At 40.4% G+C, this 25,816-nt stretch overlaps 1 protein-coding gene across 1 annotated transcript in view; it reads left to right on the forward strand.

Moving 5' to 3' along the window:
• GADL1 (glutamate decarboxylase like 1) overlaps positions 1-24,644 on the forward strand; it is a 103,352-nt gene extending 78,708 nt beyond the window's left edge. Inside the window, exons 15-18 of the mRNA XM_014937660.1 lie at positions 11,975-15,103; positions 15,614-15,710; positions 17,500-17,643; positions 24,524-24,644. Coding sequence (XP_014793146.1) covers positions 11,975-12,148 — 174 coding nt within the window. The 3' untranslated portion in view covers positions 12,149-15,103; positions 15,614-15,710; positions 17,500-17,643; positions 24,524-24,644. The remainder of the gene's footprint in view (positions 1-11,974; positions 15,104-15,613; positions 15,711-17,499; positions 17,644-24,523) is intronic.
• The last annotated feature ends 1,172 nt before the right edge of the window (positions 24,645-25,816 follow it).

Below are 25,816 nucleotides of genomic sequence, written 5' to 3' on the forward strand. Positions count from 1 at the left end.
CAGGAAGGAAACCACTTTGACCCAAATGGCAGTGAGTTGGTGTGTATTCTGCAAGAGTATTTGAAGACAAATTTGCACTAAAAATATCCCCTCCTGCTCACTGAATCGCTAACGTACCTGAGTGATGTTTACTTTGGCTAGAGTTATGGTTAAGAGCTTGGTTGTTGTTTCCTTTCTGTGTGCCTCAGTTCCTTCCAGAGATTAAGATGGAGATGATAGTATTTTCTTCTATCCATGAAGTACACTGAAAGCACTGTAAAACCCCAAAATAAGAGAAATTCTCCACTTATACTTAGGAGTATGACTCCTTTTTGGTTTTCCTTTTTCTTTTCTCTTTCTCTTCTCCCTTTTCTTTTTTCTGACAGTAGCTACTTATTGATTTGTGTCCTGACTCCTTACCTGCCTAGTGCATGAATAGTGGATGGATGTGGCTTTAGGAGTATAAAGTTTTTAAGGCAAATGAAAAAGTTTAAAAAATGGCGTAGCTCAAATATAGGTTTTGATTCCTTAGCTATGCTGGTCTTGGCAGGAGAATGGAAGGAAGGTCTATAGCAGCATGAAGGAAGAACCCAATGAAATGTACAATAATATAGTCACGGTAGAGAAAAATAAGTATTTCTACCCCCAGATATTTAATTTTATTTGAAATTATATGATTTAATTATCAAAGCACAGTAATTATGACCCATGCAGTACTAATGACTATTGGCAACAAGGCTCATGAGGACACACAATCTAATTAGCTTTAATGGGATGGATTTAATAATACATTGGATTAACATCTGTTAAAACCAAGTATCAAGATTTATTGTTCTCTGAATAAATATTGACCTCTTGCTCTCAGGTCAATGAATCTCAAGCTTGCCTCTGCTTAAATGAGTATCCACTTATTAGGTTAGGACTCTTCTGTTTCCTATCACCAACTTCAATAGGAGAAGGGAGCTGCACTTCCCTCCTGCTGCATCCAACACTTTAAGAAATAGCAAGAAAAAAAGGTGGTGCCTAAGTTCTTTGTCCTTTCTTCACATAATGCTACGCTTCCTTACTGTTGCTTGATACATTTCAGATATGTTCAGAAAAAGTCAATTACTAGTAATGCCAGAGAAAAAGTGTAGCTTGCATCATCTGCTCAACTAAGCAGTCTTTATATTTTCTATTTTCTGTAATGTTGTGAATGGTGTCAGAAATATTTGTGGGGCTGAGTGGGAGGAAGTCCTGCTCCTTCATGTGTGCTGAGATAGAAAGTTTTCTCTAGGACTTCAGATTTCATTTAGTGCCTCAGATATTTAAGCACAGATTCCTTTCTAACTGTAGGCATCTCAGAAGGATTGAGATGGAATGTGTTTCTTTTTCATGCCTACAAGGGAGGAATTTCTTGTTACCCTCCAAAGGGGTCAGTATGGTCAGAAATATCTACCAGTCTTACATTTCTTATAACCAAGAAAAGTTCCTCTAAAAGCAATAGAAGATACTTGAGATTGATATCTATTCAGCAGATAGTTAGACCTGTCTTTCAAATTTAATAGTTATAAGAAAAAATGTGTTAGTCTACTGCAGGTGAATTCAGCTGTAAAACTCCCAGTGACTTCAATGGCAGACTTTTGTAGGTGAATGTTGATTAATGTAGAGAATCTTTTCTGGAGCCCCTGATCAGAGACTTTATAAATTTTGTAGGAAGATTATTGTTATTTATTGAATTCTGTGCAACCTTTTCAATAAAGTGAAATCTAGCAGGCTTCAATGGAAGAGTTTCATATAGGAGGTTGTAACTGCTTTCAGAGATCAAAAAGGTTGTTCTGGTGCACACATCCTCTCTCTCTTTCACTGGTGTGAAAGCCTGACAAAAACGTGCAAGTTTTCACCTTTTTTCATGCTGCTATTCTTTTGCTTCTAATTGTACAGTTTTTACCTTTTTGGTGTGATTTATAGATAGCTAAAGGAAATTGTGGCATTTGGCATGGTCCACAGTGAATACCTGGTCAGTCTGCCAAAAGAATAAGGTTCTCAAATCAATTTGGTGTACAGGATTAGAGGATTTAATCTGTGCCTCTGAATGCTAAGCCGTATCAGTAGGGGTGTAGGGTAGGCCCAAGGTCAGCAAATTTTTAATTCCATGTAGTTCTTTTGAGATAAGTATATTGTTACTACAAGAGGGATGCTAAATTTTGAGCCCAGTGTGGCTTTCCCCCTCCAACTGCCCTTAAATTATCTAGCGATTTGACTGCAGTCTAGTTGCATTTAGCGAAGACTTTTATTAATCATAATTACCTGTATTTTGGTCCTTTATTTTGCAAATACTTGTAGGTGCAAATCATTGTTTTCTCTTCACTTTCCACCCTTGCAGACTGCAAGAAAATTTTGGAAATTTTGAAACCTTAGGGATCCTGGTTGGTTCTTTCAGTTTTCTGCTTGCCCATGTGTTTAAGCACAGAGGTTTGTAACATACATTGCATTTAAGTTGTGGATTTAAAAAAAAAAAAGAAAAAAAAAGAACAAAGGAAAACATGCTCACTGGGGATGAGGAGAGGAGGAAAGCTGAGCTGGAATGAACATTGTCCTGGGACAAGATGTACACGAGGAAAGTGGTGTTGGCTTTGATAGGGCTCCATGTGGAATGGTTTGTTAGCCTTTATTTCATGTCCAGATCGGGCTTTAAATAAATGAGTCTCAGATAGGCAAAACAATTGTAATAATTGACAGTTATTGGTCCTATAATTCACTGGGTGGAGGGGGAAAGGGAATAATTTTCTTTGTAAAATTGGGTGATCAGGTCAGACAGCAGCCTTGCTTTTCTAGTAGCAGTCTGGGTCCTGGTGGACACCATCCCTTCATCTCCCCCGAGAGATTGTACGCAGCTTCTGAGAAGGTCATTATGATATTTTTAAAAGAGGAAAAAAAAAAGCCAAAAAAGATATCTCGTTTTGTTTTAGTACTCATTTTTTCTTTAGATCTGGTTAAAAAATATGAACAAAGACACATTACTGTTCTTTAATCCTTACTGTAATGCAAATACAGAAGGTGCTGCTACCTTATGCCAGAAGCTTGACTTGTGCAAGTAGTAAATAAGATCCTAACAGTTGGGAATCATTCCAAGTTTCTGAAGTGACGTTGTGTTTTCTATACCAGAAGTGTGTTGAGTTTTTGAATTTGTGTCATCGTATAATGTAATCTTCCTATCGTAAAGTGCCCCAGACATTGCACTGCAATTTCTCTTTTCCCCAGTGGAGTCGAACAGAAGCTCATCCCTATGCATACAAACTAAAAAGGATATATATATATATTTTAGTTACTCTTACTTTCAAGATGGCAAGCTACCCTTTCATCCTGGATGGAGAAGGGGAGCTTGTCTTTGGCAGGGTTGAAAGACTGGAAAATCTAGTTACTCAAATGGGAACTTAACAAAATGTTGCACAGAAGAACCTTGTGTTTGCTATGAAGGCTCTGAAAATAATAGTTTTTATAAAAAAAATAGCTCTCAGCTCTTGTTTTAACAGATCGGAGCGATAGGTTCCTAGCATTGTGTGCTGGCCTTTGGAGTTTTCTTAATGCCTACACTTTCCACGTGGCTGGTTAATAAGACCTCAATAAAGCAACACAGAAGTGACAGAAAAGTAATAAGAAATCCAAGTAAATTGTCTTGAAAAGCCGCGTGTGCTCAGACAGAAGACAACATGGGATTGTGCACCTGGAAAACTGTGTTGTTCACCAATATACGTTTTAGCTGTAAGTGAAAGCATACACAAACTTCCTTAAGTGCTGATCCTGTTCTGGGTGCTGTCTGTTCTGGCTCCTCCTTTTCAGAGGCAAATATCATTAGTGTAAAAGCCTTTGTCTGAAGGCTATTTTTTATTGTGTAAAGAAGTCATTTAAGGCAATGAAAATCCAAAGCCAGCCCCCCATCTCCTATTGGTCAGGTCAGTGAGTTGTGGGATTCATTAATGTGTCTTCTAGCAAAAAGCAACAGGTGGGAAAATGATGTGCAAGATATGGTAGCACAGACATACTGCACAGCCCTGAACTGAAGATGCACGGAGAGTGTCAGTACCAGGACAGAAATACAGCAGCGTCTCTTCTAGTTTGATATGTTAGTTGCTCCAAAGAATGTGGAAGTGGTTACGGCTATTTTGACAAATGTGCTTATTTCTCCTTTTGTTGCCTGGTGTGGCACAAGGGGAACGCTGGCGCAATAGTGTGCGGCAATAATTTATTAGTGGTTTAGGGATGTGGGCCCAGAACAAATTCTAGACAAAAGAAAAACATGTTTGGGTTTTACAGAGCGCCTTGGCTACAAGAACAAAGCTGTGATTGGGTGTGCAAATATTTGGTATTTCGATTGTCCCGGTTGGGGTGACAGCTGATAAATGGTCTGAGTTTGTTTTTAATTATCACCAAAAGGGAAAAAGCCTGTTGTTTTAAAACCAGCACAGCAAAAGGCAAGAAAAGATGTTTAACAGTGAAGGAGATACTTTCTCACTGTTATAATACGTTGAAAGCACTATTGCTTCCAAATATTTGTAGTATTTAGCTAGTTTTGTGATTACAACCAACCAAAGAAAGTGTTTTTTCACTTGCATTGCATCCAATGGTCAACATTAAAATGCCAGCTACTGTTCTTACTTATTGGTATCATTGATATCAAAGTTATCTTCTGCAGTCACTCTGTGAAAGGCAGCAGATATGTTGGGACAGATGTCTCTGAGACCTATTTGGCACAGAAATTATTTAATATATATCATGCTAGCGTACAGGGCACCCTGGAGATATCCAGACTGATTACAATAGATGTATGAACACATAGAGACTTCACTGCCCTGAAGGGTTATATGCCTCCTGTGAAGGAAAAAAAGAAACGTTACCCAAAAGAGATGGAGTGATTTGTTCAAACAGCCTCTGGCAGGTTTAGGGACCAGTCCTATGTGTTGAGTCTGTATCCAGTACTTCAACCATTGGGCTATCGTTTAAACAAGGTAAGAAACAATATTGTGGAGACCAACTGAAATTAATAGCCTGCATGTAAAAGTTTAAATTTGTGTCCAAAATACTTCACTGAATTGTTTACTTTTTTGGTGGCAATTGCTGTGCAATAGTTGTTTTCTTATGAATATACATGAACCCGAACTGGTCATTTCTAGCAGGAACCATAACTTGTCAGACTTTGAATAGCCAATAAATTGCCTTTTAAATAACAATAACGAAATTCCAAATGAAAATTTCCCCCTTCTGGGAGAGCCAAAACAGATATTTGTGGTCAGATGAGAGAGACTGTTCTGTATAAACTTGTATTCCATTGCAAGGAATAATTGAGGCAAGAACACAAAATGTGTTTTCCATTTTTGTGAAATCATGAGAATGTGATCTTTCCATTTTGTCAAAAGGGCAACTTTTTTTGTCTTCTAGCTACAAATCTTCAGCCAATTTCTAGTGCAGTATTCAGTGCCTCGGAAAATTTCATCAAGGCTGTATTTGAAGAAGAGAAATAGTTTGAGCTGTTAATACGCTCCCGTCCTTCCGACACTGTCTAGCCTGCTTTTGTGGATGCCTAGAAAGGTTATTGATTTACTGCAAGTGTGGCTTTCTCCAGTAAAAGCTGAAGGCTGTTTGCAAACTGCCACCTGAAGCAGACACATAAGGAGGAAATTTAGATAATTGCATTCTGCCTCCATTGAAGTCTGCGGCAATTTTGAAATGAATTTCAAGAGGAACAGAATGGGGTCCGGTGACTGGGAGTCGCTGCCGCCAGCAGCTGGAATAGCTCATCAGTGTTATGTTGCATAGATGCTCAGTGGCCTGGGAACTGTTCAAAAGATTTGGAAAAATGTTTCTGATAGCAGTTGCCAGCATTAACACCAGTTTTTATAGGCATTCTGACTTCGTAGTACTTGCTGGGCTAGCACGTTCAGAGTCATCCACGCTATTCAAAGCTGTTCACATGAGATTTCCAGCCAGATTTTGACAACAGAACAGGCGGTCCCATGAATTTTCTCATACTTTCTGTCTTTTCTAGGGGCTGAAAATTCTACAGATATTTCAGTTAAGCAGCGTCAGCACTTTTCATCCCACATATTTATGGTTGTACAAATAATGAACTTTTTGGTTTGGCCATTGAATTAAGAAGCTGGAATAAATTCTTGGGTTTTGTTGACCAGAAAGCTTTTCTGAAAACAAAAAAATCTAAAGTGAAGCAATTTGCTTAGTTTCAGTTTTCACAGTCCTTTTCTATTGGCTGCAATAAAAATGGGTCAATTTCCAATTGAATTTAAGTTTTAATTGAAAACAGTGTTTTGAAACAAAGAATAAAAATATTTTTGTTTCAAAACAAAACTTCAAAACTTCTGGCTAATGCTATCTTTCCAGTTGAGCTGTTTGTTAATTCTGAAAACCTTTAGGCTTTTCTGGTTTCTTTATTCTTCTGGCTAATGCTATCTTTCCAGTTGAGCTGTTTGTTAAATTCATAAATTCCTCCCCAAGCAATATATTTTCATAAATTCATTGCTCAGCAGAATATTTTTACCCAGCATTGTTATCAATTTGCAACTCATTCCTGTTGCCTTTGTGTTAAAATAAAAAAAAAAAAAACCCAAACAGAATGTTGCTTTTAAAGAATATAGCCTCTAGCCTACAGTTTAGAAAAGCTCTTGTGATATGTCAAGAGCTGGTAGACAAGACTAATACAACTAGAGTCTGTGAGGATGACAGCAGTGCAGGTAGCATTCAGGTAACAGAGGTACAGTGTCAGAGGCATAGAAAATACTTTGTGATGGGACAGTTTGAAAATACTGTATTTAGTCTAAAATGAGAACCCTTACAGATTAAGGGAGGGTGCAGAGAAAGAAATTTATAACCAATGTTGGACATGGTCTTTCATCAGCAGCAAGCTATTCTGCAGTTGTCCAACCTGAGCTTTCTTGCACTTTCAGCGTATCTGTTAATTGCAATTGTCAGAGACAACATTAGAGCAGAAAAATAAGAGGCTAATTAAAACCAGTAGGTGCTTTTTTTCTTTATTTCAGCAAGAAGAACAAGGTAACAAACTTGTTGGGAAATTCTGCTTCTCTTTAGGACAACTTATTTGGCTATCCATAAGCAGCAGCGTTAGTGCAGTTGGGGCTGGGGGCTCAGTGCATTTACCTCATATGAGCAAAAAAGGTACATTACTCTTTTCTGTCCCTTGTCACCAGAAAGCATCAGCTCTTTTGGACTAAGTATAGGACTTGAACTATAAGTTGTTAATAATGGAGTATGAATTTCAGAAGTTAATAGGATTGTCTGATTAAAAAAGCTAGACACTTTGTTATCTTATTCTGATTTTTTTTTTTGTGTGTTCAGTTAGAATAAACTTTTGCAAATCAATTCTAATTACAAGTGTTCGACAGGAGGCAGCTTACAGTAAATGAATTCCAAAACATAATACTGTGCCGTGACTAATGGGGTGGGAACATCACCTATTTAACAGAGTTGCTCTGGAGATGTCACTTAACACAAGAAAGCAATGTGCTAGGAAGTTTTCTTAGGTTAAGAACCAGGGTTACATAGCTTGACTACAAAGAGAATGGTTTCAGAGGCTTTGATAGCTGGAAGAAGAAATTCTCTCAAATAGGTGTTTCAACAAGTCCTCTGAAAGGATTTTAAGTGTCCAAACTTGGGAACTAGCTCTTGGAGACACTAAGTACATGCTTCTGCTGCTGATATTGTGCTCAACTCCATTGATGAGTCAGTCTTTAATGGTGGTTGCCAAAGAGTGTCAAAGCCTGAGCTTGGTGGAAATTCTTGAAGTGTTGGAGAAACTTTCCTTGAATGCCACTAAGAAGTCAATTAGGGGGAACACAGTGGTTTTTAAGGAATCCCTGTGTGGTATGATTGTGCAGAACAGCTATTCTCAAGGATGCTTGGGATATGGAGAAGGAGATATATTGCTTTCCTGATCCTCCTGGTACGCTAAATACTTTAGCTGTAGTGTCCAAGGTGGTTTTGGCTACTTATCATGCTGCTCTGTGTGTGTGTATGTGCTGAGAAGGAGCATTGGCATGTTCTGTGTGAATATATAAGGGGTTCAGCTGTGGGCTGGTCTCTTGAAAGAAACAGCTTAAACTTTAGGGCTAAAATTTTCTGTTGTTCGTAGTGTGGCTGAGTGCTGGCTGAGAGTGGGAGAAGGTATTATCCTGTCACCCAGGTATATGGAGAAGGAGCTAAACTGATATGTAATTTTTGGTCTAGTTTTTAAAACTCTGCTATTAATATGAAGGGAAGCACAAGATGTTACAGCCTCTGTGCAGGTCTGCACCATGAGACTGATGCACACACATCAGTCCTCAGGCAAAGCAGTTCCCTGGGCCTCTGGTTGCACAGTGTGCAGCTCTGCTGCGTGATGGCCTTCCATGCACTGTACCTCCTCCCCACCTTCAAAGGTGGAAGAAGGGCATGTCTGATAGCTGTTAAGCTGCTGAAGGGAATGTTTGAAATAATAATCTCCAACATGGATTGGCGGGGGAGGCCAGCGGTGGGAAGGGAGAGGTGAAGGGAGCAAAGGAGAGAAGAGGACTTCAGTTTTAGAATACATTACACTTAAAATTCTGAGATTGTCCCTCTGACGGGCCACATAAAAAATTAGATTTACAATTTGAAGTAAGTTCTGTAGTAAAATAATTGGACTGGTGAAGCAATCTCACTCTCACTAAATTGCCTTCCGAGGACCCTATCCTGAATGAGGCTGTGCAGGTCTTTCTCATATTTGAGCATCCTCCAGTCTCATTGACTTGAGTGGGAATTAAACACATTGAACTCCTCACTAGGCAATTAGCTTCTTATAGGTCTAATTTTTCTGCTGCAAAATAGTACCAGCCTTTACTTTCAGTGAGCAGTCATACCCTGTGCTCCTCAAGTCCAGGCCTTAGCATGCATGTATCATTTAATGGTTCTTTTGCAAGACATGCACTTAAGCATTTGTGCATATATTTTTTTCCGTACTGCTTTCTGTGGGTAGGGTCCATGACATTGACAGCATCACGTTAGCAAATAGAACGTGCAAAATACTTGATGGAAAATATTTCAAAAAATAATTATGTCAAAAGCCCATAAAACGGGTTTATGTTTTGTTTCTTTTAAGTAGGAGGTGTTTGTTTTGCCTTCAAAAAGGGATGGGTGCACTTCAAATTAAGAGAATAACTTCATTAGCCTGTGGGACGAATGAGATAATAAATGAGATAACAAAAGTGAGATTTTTCTACCTTTCCTTTCCATGAGAGAAGACCTACTGAAATGCAGTATATTTGCAGTCCTCAAATTACTGAAGCTCTAAATGTTTTTGCTTTCATGGTCTCCATTTGTGCTGCTGCACATTTTGGGATGATGGATTATGGAGCACTGGATGTCGAGATGAAGAGAATCAATAGTGTGATACAAAAGATGAAATAACTCTGATGGAACATCAATAAAGGCTAAAAGTTGCCATAGGGATTTGAATCTTGAGGAAGAGCTTGAGAAAGTATATTAAGAAGAATTCACTTCTCCCCTTGCACTTGTAGTGTCTTTATTTCACGAGCAGAAGTCACTTGGGGTTTTTTGTCAAGTACAGGGGTGGAGAAATTTTTTCTTTTCTGTGTGTATATGGTGCCCAGCTCAATGCCTCCTTGACACAATGTCTTCTGAGCATCGTCACAGTGTCATTGCTATCTCAGCCCATAGCTGGCATGAATGAAAATGGAAGAGTAAAGCTCTTAGAAGCCTTGTGTGCTGCTAAAGGGTTCAACACAGGAAAACTGTAGGAAAAGTAGAATAATTTTTATCATGGCTATGTTAAGAAAACTTAAAAAATTTAAAACCAAAGTTGAGAGAATACTGTTTAAGAGAACGTATGTTGCAGGTCCATACATTAGTATGCATAACCAGGAGTGTTGCTGTTTGTCTCCACCACTGGCAAATTGTGCAAGAACAATTATGAGGCCCAGGTTTTGAACAGTAGAGCATTCAGCGATTTGTTAGGATGCCATTTGGAATATCTGGTCTGAAGCAGAGAGGATCATTTGCTGAGTAATATACTTTTCAGGATGAAGGTTGCTGTCTCAGGCAAAATGGCTACCTGTCTGTCATCCTGGAGTAGAACTCCAGTGCTTGTTTGGGTTTTTTTTTCTTGAGTATGGACTAAATGAGGTTACTCTGAAGTAATTCTGAGCTATAAAAAAAGAAATTTGAGGAATCCTTGACACATTTGCTAGGCAGATATAAACCCAGGCAGGCGATGGTATAGGGATATATTTGATGACTTGTGTTCCTAAATGATGTATGCATTGCAGATGCACAGCAGAACTGTGTTTTCACTGGTAGCTTTCATTAGGATCTTTATGCAGGAGGCACACCTGGAACTCCACATGAGATTTTATTGAATGTGACTGAAGGTATCTCAGTATGCCTCTTAGCATATTCTTACTCAGAATTACCTCAGTGTTCCTGTCCTCATTGTTACCTTCTTGTTTCCCAAATGTTTATCAGAACTACTTTGACAACCTGTTTCTCATTTTTTACTTGCTGCAATATGCTAACCCCCAAAATTCTGGTTGCACATTGCATTCTGAAAGGATATTAATTGCTTTCATGTGCATAATTCATACTGATGTCACAGTCTGGACTTAAATTAGAATTCTGACTTTATCATTCTCATAGTTTAAAAAACAAACACTAAATAAACCACATAGCTTTGTCACAAAGATAAACCAAAATCAGAGAGGCAAATTAAATTAGAACCATAAACACTCCTGTAAATTCAATATACATCTTGGAACAATGGTAATTTAGACATTTACCGCTAAGCAAATATGTGAAAGTTAGGCTGCTAGTGTTGAAATCTTCAAATGTTTCCATCTAAGTAAGCTGTATGGGACTTGCCTACTAAAATGTGCCATGTAAAAATAATGGTATTAAGGCAAGGTTGGCATCATCATTTTTCTTTTGCAGATCAGGTGATAGTTTCTGGCACTAACTTTTAGAAATAAATTAATGCAGAAACCAAGGTTAGGTTATACACCTATTTGCTTAGTTCAAAGTCAAACTATCACAAAAGCAAGGAAAGGAATGCACTGTTCTGAAATACATTAATGTTATTAGTAAGATATTAAAATGCAACACATTTTAAAAAATACTGCTTTTGTCAAAATACTTGTTTATGTTGATTTCTATCTTCCAAGGAAGTGTTTAATCCAGCAATGCATTCAAGTTTATGACTGATTTCAAGCATGAAAACACAGAACTACTCACATGCTTAAAAATAAGCACAAGATTAATTGGACAAGGTTAATAGCTCTGCTGGGGTGAGATCAAGTGTTCAGCTATAAGGACCTGACTCTGCCAGTCTTACTTGTGGGGTCTTTTTCTGCAATGAGACACCTGTGAGATTTCATCCCGTTCAACACAGGAGTGGGGTGGCCAAATGGTACTTACACCTTAAATCGTAAGCCCCAGGATCAGGCCTTTGCCCTTAGTATTGCATCACACTGCCTTCTTTGACAGCTTCAGTTTCACAGGGGTTCAACGGAGAATGTCCTCTAAGGACATTCTTTGCAGATATGGCGGGAGAAGGGCCATCAAGGTGAGCAGCCAGGCTTGGCTTAGGACAAGGAGCAAAACCCTGCCTTTTACCGCCTGCAGTAGCTGCTTTTCCTGAGTTCAAACCTTTGATCTAAATCAGGAAGACTAGGGACCTTAACCTAGGCTTTCCCATGCCACAGATGAGTGTGCCGAGCAGCAGGCTTTTCAGGGTTTTAGGTCTTGGTCTGATTCTTCAAGAAGTCCCAGAACCTGAGAGTCTCAATGCACAGGCTGCCTCTAAACCTGCAGGTCTGAGCTTTAATATTTCTTGGGGAAGATACTGGGGAGGCAGGCAAGGGGTACAAAACTCAGACACTTCAAGTCAGAAAATACAGTTTCTTCCAAAATCTGCTGTATTTCTGAGTATGACATAACCCTTTTTTGTCTCGACTTTTAGGTTGCTCCTATAATTAAAGAAAGGATGATGAAGAAGGGCAGCATGATGCTTGGGTACCAGCCTCACCGGGGCAAAGTCAACTTCTTCCGCCAGGTGGTGATCAGCCCGCAAGTTAGTCGAGAGGACATGGACTTCTTGCTGGATGAAATTGAACTGCTTGCTAAGGACTTGTAGCTGTAGCTCCACAGGACCAGGTGCTGCTCATGTGTGACATTTACTAAGAGAGAATTGCAGCAGCACTCTGGTGCTAATTTGTGAAAGCTAGTTAAAAGCTTGACATATAGCTTTGAATGATGTTAAAAGCTTTTCAGGTAGAACACCCCTTCACAGGAAGGCACTCGTTGATGTAGGCCGAGAGTGGCCAGGGACAGGCCAGTGCTTGCAGCACCACTGCTGCCATTCTGGGAAGTGTTTCCTCAAGCAGGGAGCACTTCCGAAAATGGTGTCTAGGTCCCAGGGAGGGCAGCTATTTATGGGGTGCGTGTGCACAGTGTACCTCAAACTGGTCACTTCCATATGCAGGCAATACTCCTCTGAGGTTACTGTTAGGAGTAGATTTAGCTTGGCAAGCCTTAAAATGCTAGTTAATACTCTGTCTACTGTAAATATTTTAGTTTGGTGTGTGTTTAAGGGTAGAGGCCTGGTTGGTGATTACACTGATAAGACTGGAAATAGTGAACTTATATGAAGAGTTCCTCAAGCTCCCTCACTCAGTGGGTTGCCTAGGTTTTCCACTGTGAGCACAGACAGACAGTAGGACAGGGGTCTGGTGGGGTTGTGCAGTCGCCATCCTGGGAGGTTTGCAGGCTCTGCCCAAGCAAAGCCCCGAGCAACCAGTATTGACCATGCCTTGGGCAGGTTGAACTAGATGACCTGCTAAGGTCCCTTCCAACCTAACTGATTTTGTGATTCTATGAAATGCAATCATTGGGCCCAGTCAGTGTTTGCTGATATTGCCCACCCAAAATATCACCACCACAGAGCTGAGAATATTGGAATAGCACTTAGAACTTCTTACTTCTGTAATAACAGGAGTTACGTATCATTTCTGAAAGGCTGTTCACCTTCCTCTGTTTTTAAAGTGTAAAGATTTATTTAGCAGCTTTTAGATGCACTTTAAAATTACAACAAAGAAAAAAAATTCCCTGAAAGAAGTATATTTTTTACGCATGGTGAATATATATTAAGAATATAGAAAAATGACTTATCTGTCATGCATTTTCCTAGAGATTTGAGATTACTTGTTCTTATGTTATCAAAATATAATTTAAATTTTGGCACTGAAACTAAGGTGGTGGTGATCAGAGGAGGCCTGCCTGTGATTATAGGATATGAATAATCTGAACATTTTTGATCAATCTTAAGTTGCAAAATTAAGTTCTAAACTTTGTCCTTGCGTTAAGAATTACAGTATACTTTTGATGTGTTTTTATTCTATAAAATGACCTATTTTATAAAGATAGAAATGTATGTATTGGGGTGAAGTTCTTGCAGCAAACTAATGGGAATAACCATGTCCTTCACCTTGTAATCAACACTTATTTAATAACGTTTTGATGTGTGTTCCTTATTCTGTGTTTCAGGTGGCATTGACCAATATGAACCTTTCTGCTATAATGTTTTCTGTCCTGCTGAAAGCTGTCATTAAACACAATGCTTTCTTGTTTTCATTTCCCACATTATACTAGGATCCAACATTGCGAGACATTCCTACTTCCAATCTCCAGGATGATGGTATGGAAAGTTTAACAAGGTCATGATAACCAAGGAGGTGATACGATCAAAGCAGTAGGTAGGAGTAAGAGTCACCCTGCAGCACTTGGCAAATGCCTTTAACAGTGTCCTGTAAATTAATATCCTTGTACTACTATAGTGAGATGGACTTTAAGCCAAACCCCACATTGATGCTAATATAAAAATGAATATCACAATGTGGCCCCTGGATTCTGCCCAAATTATCATTTATTGCCTGGTGCTTCTGGCTATACCAGCTAGCCTGGTCTTGGAAAGCCCCTGACTAAATTCAGGGCCTATAAGGCTTATTTCGCCTCCCAGCCACTCTGGGTCGAGTGGAGAGGACACAAGTGATGCTGGACAGATGGGGTGACTTTGCTGTTGCTTCTGAGTTAGATGGGTTTGTTACCCCTTCTCTTTCTCTATTTTGACCTTTAAGGGCAAGACAGAATACAGTGTCAGGATGTTTTGATTATGATCCAGATTTTTGGTGAGTACTTGATCTTTGATTCAGGGGAAGCTATGTCACCTTCTGTCAGCTAAGAATTTGGTCCATGGTATTTTGTGACACTATTACTATCAAGAAAGAATTACTGTCTTGTTTCTCATTATTTTATTAGTATATTTCTCTGTTTCCAGATACTGTGACACTTATGGCACATGTCAGACCGAAGTAACACAGTCCCTTTCTGCAGCAGTAGTGGCTATAGTATTTTTAAATGAGAGCAAAATTGAACTTTTCTTATGTTGGCAGAAAATAGGTCTTCAATAAACATGTGCGCTGATTTCTTCATAGGTATAGGTTAATCTGCCAGTGTGATGTGAGTACCTTATCTAATCTCCATATATTTTCTATTATTTCTGACCCTTTATCATGTCCCAGGTGCACAATATGATGGTCTAATTTCAGAATTAATGTCATTTTCTCATAGTTGCCTATTTAGGACTGGTATACACAAAATGTCTTTTTTGTAGCTGGTGATTTTAATAAAAAGTGAAGTAAATGACATCCTTATAAATACAGGCTGTATTTGTCATTCATCAGTCTAAAATCACAGAGGTGTATATAAGGAAGGTACCCATGAGTTCTCCACCTGGAGAAACAACAAACTGCCAGCACAGCTTTAAAATGTGAAACCTAGTTTAACTTTACTTCAGGATGTGGTTTATCTGTGTGCTGTGCCCATATCACCTTTAATAAATGTCTTGGATGAAAATGTGTCACAGTTTATCTTACACTTGCTTTCAAATGCAGAAGTTAAATTGTTTTTGCAGAAATGGCAATTTAATTTATTTTTTTACTTGTCTAGCTAGATGGGATTGGCCCATGAGCTCCCTCTCCTAGTTACTGACATCATCTCTCAGGAAGCTACGCCAAGTGCTGAAAGTAGCGAGGTACAGATAGAAATCAGTGTAGAAACTGGTCCATTGCCTGTTTGTAATTATTTTTGTCTACTTCTAATTATCTTTTTTCAATAGGAAATGAAGGAAATACTCAGAAGGGATGCTGAGGCAGTTTTTGCTCTCAGTTGAGTGGATGCATCTTGTGAGAATTTTGAGCATTTTGTGCTGGATCCATGTACAAAATCACTCACACAAATCATCATGCCTGGAACAAGCAGTCCTGGTCTCAGGACTTCTAGTATGATTTTCCGTGATAGATTAATACAAATCAATAGGGTCTGGCTATGTATGATTGTAGTGCTTCTAACTCCCACTGATTTAAGTGGAAGCCCTTACTGGATCGGACCCTGAGTTTTATCGCTGGGATCTTTCATTTCAACACCAGCAGTTTGACACTCAGAACATCTCAGTTTATATACTTAAGGTTTGTGCCTAGAGATTCAGATTTATCTTTATTTCTGTGAGATTGAATTGAAACTTATTTTCGTTTGTATCCTTCAGTGATGCATTAAGATGCTTTTCAAGTATCATTTGACTGTTAAAGGACAAGAAATATCCTTAAGAAAAGGCTGGTAGAGCTGTATTCCCAGAATGCCAGGTAAGAGCATGTTAAAACCTGTTGTGTGCCTGAGGCTTCCTCATACACGCAGATCACAGCATTAGTTCATGCTCAAATAATTTTTATTTTTAAATCCTTGGGTAGCATGATTTGGCTTACAGAACTGATACAAAATGTTGAAGGCAGAGAAGAATAATTCAGAAATACTAAGTGCTAAGTCTGCTTTCTCCTATTGTGTCACACATGAGCGCTATGACAAGCCAAGGGTAAGTTGGAAGTGTCATTTGAGTCCCCTGTTTTTGATGGTACCAAATCTGCCCAGACTGTCTCCCCTCCTGGCTGCCTCCATGACCTTTCAACAGGAGAGTGAAGTATGTTCATCCTGGAAATGAGTTGTAGGTAAGACCCACTCACACACCTGCCCTCCTTCCTGTGGCATAATTGGTAAATGCTGATAGATCATTTGAGCTTATAAACACAGTGTCTAGTACAGTAACTGCTAAATATTGCTACTATTAGATCCTGAAATAATGCAATTGCACACATTCATTATGTCTTAATTGCACATGCTAATTGCAGGTTAGATGCAATCAAAGCAGCACTGCCTGGCAAATGCACTGTGCAAATCACAAGAAACCCTGGTGGAGGGGTTTTCTTTCTTTAAATTGAATCTACTCTCCCACAATTACATGTTTTTGCTTCAGATGTACAATTAGATGTTATTACTCTAATTCTGTAACTACACAATAATCAACCAAAAATTACTTTGAGAAGCAAAACAAAACAAGGAAATTTGCACAGCAAGAGGTACAATAAAGAGAACGTCAAAGGTTTCCAGGCAAACCCACAGAAGGAAACAATGGTTGTGTGAACAATTAACCTCTGCTAAATGTAACGTGCGCGCGTTAACGCACCACACAGCTGTGCTGCAGGGGTGGAGCCCTGGAGTTGTACCCATCATGGAGTCATTACAGAACTTGCATATACCCTGACACTGCAGCTGTCTGCCCCCAAACAGCATGGTCCATCCAGTGACCCTAGAAAAGCCCTTTCAGAAGTCAGGAGGCTTTGTAGTACAGTAATGGGCTTTGTATGTATCAGGGTAAAGTTTGTTTTAAAGCAGTCTCAATATTAAAAGGGGTGCTAAAAGGGCAGTCTTGAAAAAGTCCAACAGAGATGATTGCTTTAAGCCTTAGTAGGTCATATAGAATTTACATACAATTGATCACATTTTTTTAAATTCACTAAAAAAAAACCCACTAAAATCTTTATTTTGTGAAAGATAAAGCCAAATAATAGAAAGTGGAGGACATAAACCCTTAATAGTTCTGTCATCCAAACAGAACATCTGTGTTTGAAGTAATTTCTTTCTTGTAAGTAACTTGGAGGGCGTTAATTTCTACAGAACTATTTAAAATTGGAACGTATGATGAGAGCACTTGCCATGAAATAACAGAGGCCAATGGAAACTAACATCTGCCTTTGGGACTGTGCAGTTTATATTGTCCTCTGCACAACACTGTTCATCCAAGAAACTTTCACCCAGCTTGTCATTCTGGGAAGTGACTCCTTAAATTTGGCAGGCATTGGCGCTGGCAGCTGCAGCTTTATACATCTTGCCCCTGTTGAGCCAGGTGATACTGATTTTCATTCTTGCTCTGTTTTCCATGCCCTCTTTCATGCCTGGACATTTTTTCAGCGGAATATTTTCAGTATTTGGCACTGTAGGAAAAATGTCAGAGTAGCAAAAGGAGGAAGATTGAAAGCTGAAGCAAAAGCAGTGTTCAGGTTGATGTCTTGGAGTGACATTTTGCCTTCTTTTTCTCAGTAATGGATTTGTCCAGATGCTCAAATGACGACCACATTGCTCTCGCCAGAACTACGGTAACAGGAACATCCTGGCTTCACTGTGTACTGTACAACGTGGGAGACCAACTTGGCCTAAAGAAGACAGAGGATGAGAGAAAGAAATGTAAGTTGTCCTATTTTATAGAAGAATGATGTACAAGGAACTTAAAACTTCTATTTTTGTGAAAACTTACACTGTGGTTTTAGAAAAATTGTGGAAGGAGTCTAACAGGAGACAGTAGTGAGTGAAAAATGGGACATAGTGTGATACAGACTTAGCAGAGGGAAGTGGTGCTAGGTTAACCAGAGAGCTTGCTGGGGAAAAAAGTATTTTCTAGGCTGGACTCTTAGAGTATTTGATATGGTGTCATTTGGGAAAACCTACATAAGATGGGAAGCAGAAAAGAAAAGGTAAGGTGGGCAGGACTGTCTAGTGAAAGATGAAAATGAGGAGGAAAGAAAGAAAGATACCACTCAAGTACTGGTATTGATTCTGGGCTAATGTAGCTTCATACTCTCATCACCAACCCTTTCAGAAAAGTTAGTCATATATTAATGAAATTTACTGATGAAGCTTGGTTGGAAATTTCAGAGTTTGACACACATGAAGAACTAGGTGATTTTAAGAGCTCACGGCAGGGGAGACTCAGTCAAACAAAGTGCAAAATCTTTGGGGACTTGCAAAATGCTTCAAGAATTTTTTGGTTAGAGGTAGGATGCACTTAACACTTGTGAAACAGGAAATTGTGGGGATAAATACAATGATGGCCTAAATAATAGTGTATGAGCTAAGCTTAAATGCCATATAAATAAAGTCAGCCGGCCAAGAAATTTGGTGGTAAACATCAAAGCAGGTCTTCTGGAGACAGTCAGCAAGGAAACCCTAGCTGGATGGCAGGCTTGGTGCCAGTCCAGATGTCTGTCCCCCAGCTCTGTTGTCTCAAGCTGTGAGCAGTGAACAGTGAGAATATTGATTGGTTTTACAGAGCCAAAGAGCAGCGCTGACTGGTCGTGTGCTCCATCTACTGGTGTGTCCTCTGGTAACCAGCTTGTGCCACACAGGATGTCTCTTCCAAAGAGCACTCCTGGACATCTCGCATGTGGTAGAGAAGGGAAGTAAAACTAAAACTTCTTGGGATTTTTCAGACAAAAATGCTTTGTCAGAAAACTTTTGTTTAGGCTGTCTCCTGTGAAAACGTTTGATTTCAATGGACCTTAGGGAAATGCATGCAGACCTGTGATCATTTCTTGCCATCCTGCCTAAATAGTGATGGGAATATATTTCCATGCTGTGTAACCCATGATGACTCTGGTGGGTTTGGGGCATCCAAGCTTAGCAATGGGGAGCTCAGAGGGCTGTAACAAATGCACTTCCCTGACTCTGAGCCCCTCAGCTGTGCAGCGATTTCTTACTCTTTCTCTTTACCAAGGTTAAAAAATGGAGTCAAGAGCATACAAGCCACTTTTAAGCTGTATGGCCTCAGGATGCTGAGTTTCCAGACTTGATTTTATTCTGAAGCAACCTAAATGTCTGGGGGTTTTTGTATATTTTCCTTTCCATGAGAAGGATCGATGTACTATGGTGGCTTATGAAAGAGGATGTCCTGCCCCTGTGCCCCAGCACATTTTGGAATTTCCCATAGAACAAAATTTCCAGCTTCTTGACCACCCTGAACTCAGGCCTTTGGAGACACAGACTGAACATAGAACTGCAACCCCTGTGGCAGGAAAAGATCTCAAGATGTTATCGAGACTATATGACCTGCATCCTAAGATAGAGTCAGTGATACCAGGAAACTAGTGTCTAACCTTTGCCTAGACTATAATTCATGACCAAAATTACTGGACATTCTGCTGCCTTCCCATGAGAATTTCTTAATGGATAATCTAGATTTTCCCTGCTGTACTTGATTCATCCACCATGATTAGGGCCAACACATATTTTTTGTCCTTGCAACTTCAACATCTTCAAAGGCCAATTATTTTATTGCTCCTTAGTTATCTTCTTTTTCTAGTTCTGAATTACAGTAATTCCTCCCACGTTTCCTCAGAGGCCATATTTCTAAGTCTTCTGATTATTCTGCTGCCCCAAATGAGAAAAAGCATTCCTCTGAAACCTTGCCAGGGTTTAAAAGAAGAGCAGTATCACTTTGTACATCTCTCAGCCACTGCTGCTGCTTATACATCACAGTATGATGTTCACCTTCTTTTGTAACAGCAAGATGCTATTGAATCTTGTTAGATTTGTGATCTATTTTGAGCACTAGAGTTTCATTGGCCAGCTTTTCCCCATGGCTTTTCCCCGTGAGGTATCTGTATACTTAATTACTCCTCCCACTAAAGAGGATTATGCTTTCTCATCAAGCACAGCATAGTTAGTTGGTCAAAGGAGGCAATCGTCCCACTCTGCACTGCACTGGTGCACCTCCCACCTCAAGTACTGTGTGGATTACTGTGTATAGTTTTGGGCACCTCAATATAAGAAGGACATCGAACTATTGGAGTGTGTCCACAGGAGGGCAACCAAGGTGGTGAAAGGTCTCAAAGGCAAGACATATGAGGAGTGGCTGAGGTCGCTTGGATTGTTCATTTTGGAGAAGAGAAGGTTGAGGGATGTCCTCATTGCAGTCTACAACATCCTCAAGGTGGGCAGTGGAGGGAGAGGTGCTCATCTCTCTGGTGACCAGCAGCAGGACATGAGGAAATGGGATGAAGCTGCATCTGGGGAAGTTCAGACTGGACATTGGGAAAAAGTGCTTGTCTTGGTACAGAGCCATGATGTGCATTTGGATTTGCTGCCAGATGTGAACTCCCATTTTTATGCTGGAGAATCACAGTAGTCAAAGACAAGCATGAATGGATCTGGGATTGTGAGGATGAATTTCATCCAAATCAATCAGGCTAAAACAATATGACATATCTATGTGTTTTTCCACCCTGGCTTAGTCAGTGCTGGTTTGAGAATTAATCTTTTACTGCCTGATTGTAGGTAGAGAGAAGACTGATAGACCCAAGTGAGTACTAAACATTTTGGCCCTTCCAACCACCCTTCTTTTCAGTTGTGCAGTTCTTCCTGAAGGGATTTATTTTCTGGTTTGTTTGGTTGGTTTGGTTTGGGTTTTTATGGTCTTCATAAAAATACCCTCAGTATTTAGTTTGTTGGGTTTCTTTAGAGCTGGAAGACAAAGACAGTGCTCTGGTCCTGAGTTCAGCACAATCATGTAGGAGAAATTTGCATAGGACATTTTAAAAAAAAGCTCCTCCCCTGTCCAATTAAAAGCCCTTCCCCCATAATTATTGTCTTAATGAAGCACTATGTACAGCTCACAATACGTATAATTTAATTTTAATTACTCCTTGAAGACAATTAAAGCCACTATTTAAAAATGCAATTCTTACCATAAAGTATAGCAAAACAGAGCGACAGGCATACACAAGTTATTCATCAGAACATTTAATAGCCTCAAGTTAATAATTTTATTATTTCCAAGAAGTGTGGTTCAAACAAGAAACACGGTGTTAGGATCGTGAGAGGAATCATTTGCTCTATAGCACTTACAGATTTCAATTGCTAATGTACTGGCTGCACATATAGAAAAGGAGATGAAACGATGAACATCATCATTTGACCAGTGTGACCCTGTATCCAAAGCTTATTTCATGCGTTTGTTCATGACATAAATTTTCATCTCTACTACAAGCTGATAAGATTGATCTTGCACATCAGGGCAAGTAGGGCAAAAATACAGAGCTCCAGCCTAGCCAACCCACGTGGAAATCAACTCACCAAGGATTGTCAAAATGCTCAGTGGAAAATTGAAAGGCAAAAATTTCTTTGTACAAATTCATTGTATTTCTTGCTAGGATTTTTGAACCTGATACTCTGTATCATTAGCAGCAACGTGAAAACACGTAAAGAAAAGAGCCACCACTCATTAAGCTACTCTATGAGCACTTTCCATATGTTGGTGGGAAAAGCACATTGTTGAAGCACGTTGTAAAGAATTTCTTCCTGATATCTAATCTAAATCTCCCCTCTTTCAGTTTAAAACCGTTATCCCTCATCCTATCACTACACTCCCTGATAAAGAGTCCCTTCCCCTCTCTTCTGTAGGCCCCCTTTAGGTACTCCAAGGTCCCTGTAAGGTCCATTTGCTGCCTGTGTTCGTGGGCCTGCCCTGCCTTAGAGCCAGTTTTAGGCTAAGCTGCTGATGTGGTGAAGGTGGTGAGACCCTGCTCTATCGCTTGCTCTCGGGAGCAAATGCCAAAATGTTTTCCTCTACAGCTAATAAAACCAAATTAGACTCTTCCCCAGATCAGGAATGAATTTTGTCTGGTTGTGTGTCGTGGATATAATAAACAGTTTATACTTGGGCAAAAGGCTGTGTTTAAGTATGGCTGAATCCTGTTTGGTTTACTGTGATTAACCTAAACAATTTATAAATGGATGAAGTAAGTTAATTTAAATTCTTTCTTCCATTTCCTATGGCTTTGTTAAGATTAGGTTCTTAAAGCAACCATCTCAGAAATTATTTCAAGACAAGCAAATTAATGTTAACAGTCCTACATTAAAAAGAAATTGCATTTTATTTTTTCTTTTTTTTTTTTCTCCTTATTTAATAAGGCTTAGATAGCCTTTCCAGAAGTACTCAGGCTAAACAACCTGCTGCTTAATGGGAGATGCCATTAATGCCTTGAAACACGGGAGCATTTCGCTATGCCATTCAAAGCATTGCAAGAAAAAATTCAGTCTAATCCCCTGCAAATTGCTTCTGCAAACTCCTCCTCAGCGGTGAGGCTGAAGTATCGGTGATGTCACGTTACAGAAATACTGCTCCTGCTTCTCACATGGGATTAGATGAGCAAAAGGAGTTGTAGCCAAAGCACATGAGCAAGTCTGTGTAAAAGTGTACAAGGCTTAACAATTGGAAAATTAAAAATCCTGGTAGGAGATTTATGTCCTGTTCAAAACCTTTTAGCTAATTAAATGTATGACCTACTTTCTTCTGCCTCCAGCCGCTGGGTGGCTGATGGAAAGTGAGTGCCCCAGCTGAAGAGAATCGATACTCTGGTTTTAATTTCACCAAAGGAGGAAACCTTACCTTTCCAGCAATGAGGCTGAAGTCAAGTATCAGCAGTTACCATCTTTCACCTGCCAAGTGCCTCTCTTCAGGATGGGCTGTTCCTGACTCTGCTGTCCGTTAACCCATGTGCTGCAGGTTGGAATTCTTCTTGGTGGCAGCACATTGTAGCTGTTTTTCTTGGTGACGTGAACAGATGGGCTTTGTATTTTCTTTTACCAGAGCCTTTCTCTGACAGCCTTTAGTTCAGTGTTGTTGGCTCAAAGATGAAACACTGCTTTTGTCATTCCAGATACTCATATAACCTGTGTAAAATGTTTTGCTCTTTCAGAAAATAGTGTTTTACTTTAAATAATTCTCAAACAATCATTGCAATGATGCACTGAAAGAGCTCAGATTAGGCCTTGTAGTTTCATCTCAATCTCTGAAGCAACAACCCTTGGCACTTCTGAGTCTGAAGAGGCATTTCTTAGACATTATCAAATGATACATTCCCAATTTAATATCAATAATTTTATAATCTTATTTTAGTGGGTAGTCATAGCATAGACAGCTTTGCTAGATGAGTGTAGAGATCCTCTCAGCACTCACATACATGTATAAGGAAGTCAGTAAATAAAAAGCAGCCTTTCAAAGCTAAACATTTGCAGCCACAGACAGATGTTTATCTCAGGAGAAGTTTATAGTCGTCTGTTTGAGAACTAGAAAGACAGTTTTCACCTTCAAGCAAAAGCAGGAATTAGATGCAATCCATATCTTCTGTAAAACATTTTCTAATCTTAAATGGCCTCCTGCAAGGTTGAAGTGTGAGGACCCTGGCACGTTTCTAACAGAAGGAAGTCTATTTCTAGAGCTCTTTCTGAGAGACAGAAAATGCCAGGTTTGGGCTTTGTTCAGGGGGTGGTGAGGCGTTCTGATAAGGCAGATCAGAACCACGGCTCTCATAAGGCATCCTGCATCTCACGTTGGTTTAACTCATCCTGAAATAAAGCCCTCCCCTAAGCCCCACGTGCAGGCAGCTGGTGGCTGAGGCACAATGTGAAAACCGGGATATTTCAAAGGTCCTTACGTCGTGCTGGCAGGCGAGTGAGCTGTGCACTGCAGAAAGCCCTGCTGCAGTAGGGCTGTAAGTGTTGTAGGGGTGTTGTCATGCCTGGCTTAGGGTGTGGGATTCATGGGGGATGGTGAGAGTCGAAGGTGAAGCAGGAGTGGGTAGTGCCAGTCATCACTTGTGTGGATGACAAACAGGGGATACCAGGTGAGGACAATGTGGTCATCCTCTCCTTCTGGAAACTAAGGAGACAGTGCTGGTCCAGGGAGCCTTGTGCAACCACTCAGGCTGAAGCAGAAAGCCAGTGAGCCTGGCCTGCAGCCTTCCTGCCAGCTCCACGCAAGTTTGTTAGAAACACGTATGATGGGTATTTCTTTTGGGCTTTGCTTCTTCTGCATCACTTCTGAACTAAATAGGCAAAGTGGTGGTATATCAAACAGATGTACTCAATGGGTTTACCTGGGCGCTGTTTCCAGAGCAGAGCAGATCCCTGGTGTCAGGATAGTCCCTGTTGGGGAGAGGAGGGGACTGGAGTGGAAAGAGAGGCAGCAAGACAGCTAAGGAGAAGCGATGGTGAGGTGCCCTTCGGGCAGTCATGCAAGGCTGAGCTCAATGCTTACAGCCCACTATCTCATGCAGGTCTTGTTCTGAAACACAGATACTGTGAGTTGCCTTCTTGAGAGAAAGACCAGTGCCCTGATCCAAAAATGGAGGAAGGAGGGAGGGCACTCTGCAGCCCCACTCCAGGCACCTGAAGGTGCCTGGGAGGAGGAGAGGAGCAGCAGGGAGAGGAAAGAGGCAGCCTGTGCTCGAAGCCACAAATGGGTGAAAAAAGAGAGTGGGTGAATTGATTTTTGTTTCTTCTTCCACAGGAAAGACTTGCTGCAGCAGAGGGAGGGAATGTTTTCAGCTGTGAGTGGTCCCGTGTGGACGCACGTGAGGTGGGTAACCTGGGAAGAAGTGGTGGGGATCTGTGCTCTACCTGCTTTCACATGGCAGTACATTTTCAAAGCAGGCATTTCAGCAGTGAGTGTTTCATCATGCAGGCTTGATCGGGTTGCCATTTTATTTTTTTTAAGGCCTGAAGAGATTGGTCTATCACCATTATAACTGAGCAAATCACTCACAGCAAGTAATTTATGAGCTGCCTTTTGCGTTTGCCTCTTCATGAAGTGATTAGATGGTGCTCAAAGCATTCATTAGTCAAGAGTTTTAAATGTATTTCCTGGGTTCGGTCCTCCCAGTTTGGCTGTATTTCAACAAACCTCTGACTTTGTCCTCAGCTTTCTGCCCGTGAGCAAGGCCTTTCAGCTGCTGGAGATCAAAAACAGGTGAGAGCTGCCAATAGATCACGGCATTGTAAGGAAACAGGGTCCACGAAGCCAGGCTGGGACACCATGGGCTCAGGCCAACTGGGTCACGTGGGTCACGCTGGGAAATGTAACCCAGCAGGATTGCAGGTGTCTGGAAAAACCCCTCCAAAATCCTCCAGTGAGGTGTGCCACTTATATCGAGGATGAGGCAGGAATTTTTGGCACATCTCAGCAAGAGCTTTCTGAAAACACACATGGTGTTCACCCACTTACATGAATGTTTGCCAAGTTATAAGCAGCATGAACGCAGCCAAACTGCACTCAGGAACAACAAGTAGACAGTCTGGAACAGAATTCGCTCCATGTTCTTTGTAGGCAGAGGGAAAAATTGCCACAGGCAGCATTTTATTAAAAAAATAATCTTCCCTCCCCCCCCCTCAAAAAAAAGCAAGCAAGAGAGAGAGACAGAGGTAAGGATCAGGAAATAAATTAATCAGTGTTTCTCTGGAAGGGAAGAAAGCCCTTGGGTCCCAGCACAGCTGGCTTGAGGAGAGGACAATTTTGCAGGTGCTCTACATGTGGTTCTGTTTCCAGGAGCATTCAGAATAACGATGTCTTAATGTCTTTCTTTTTCTCACACCCCACCCTGCCCCCAAGAGCTGGGTCATGATTTTTATTTCTTCTTTTATTGTTTATGTCTTTTCCAGTAGGAGTTGGGAATGTCCTAGAATGGGGTGGAATGCCAGTTGTGCTGGGAATTGTGTGAACTGGTAACGTGGAGGCACTCTGCTCTGAGAAGCTTTGCCATCCAGTTTAAACCATTGCTTGGTCAAGCAGCAAACCCAGGTATGG

The sequence above is a fragment of the Calidris pugnax genome, unplaced genomic scaffold (genome assembly GCF_001431845.1).
Source record: "Calidris pugnax isolate Ruff unplaced genomic scaffold, ASM143184v1 scaffold11, whole genome shotgun sequence".
Classification (NCBI taxonomy): Eukaryota; Metazoa; Chordata; class Aves; order Charadriiformes; family Scolopacidae; genus Calidris; species Calidris pugnax.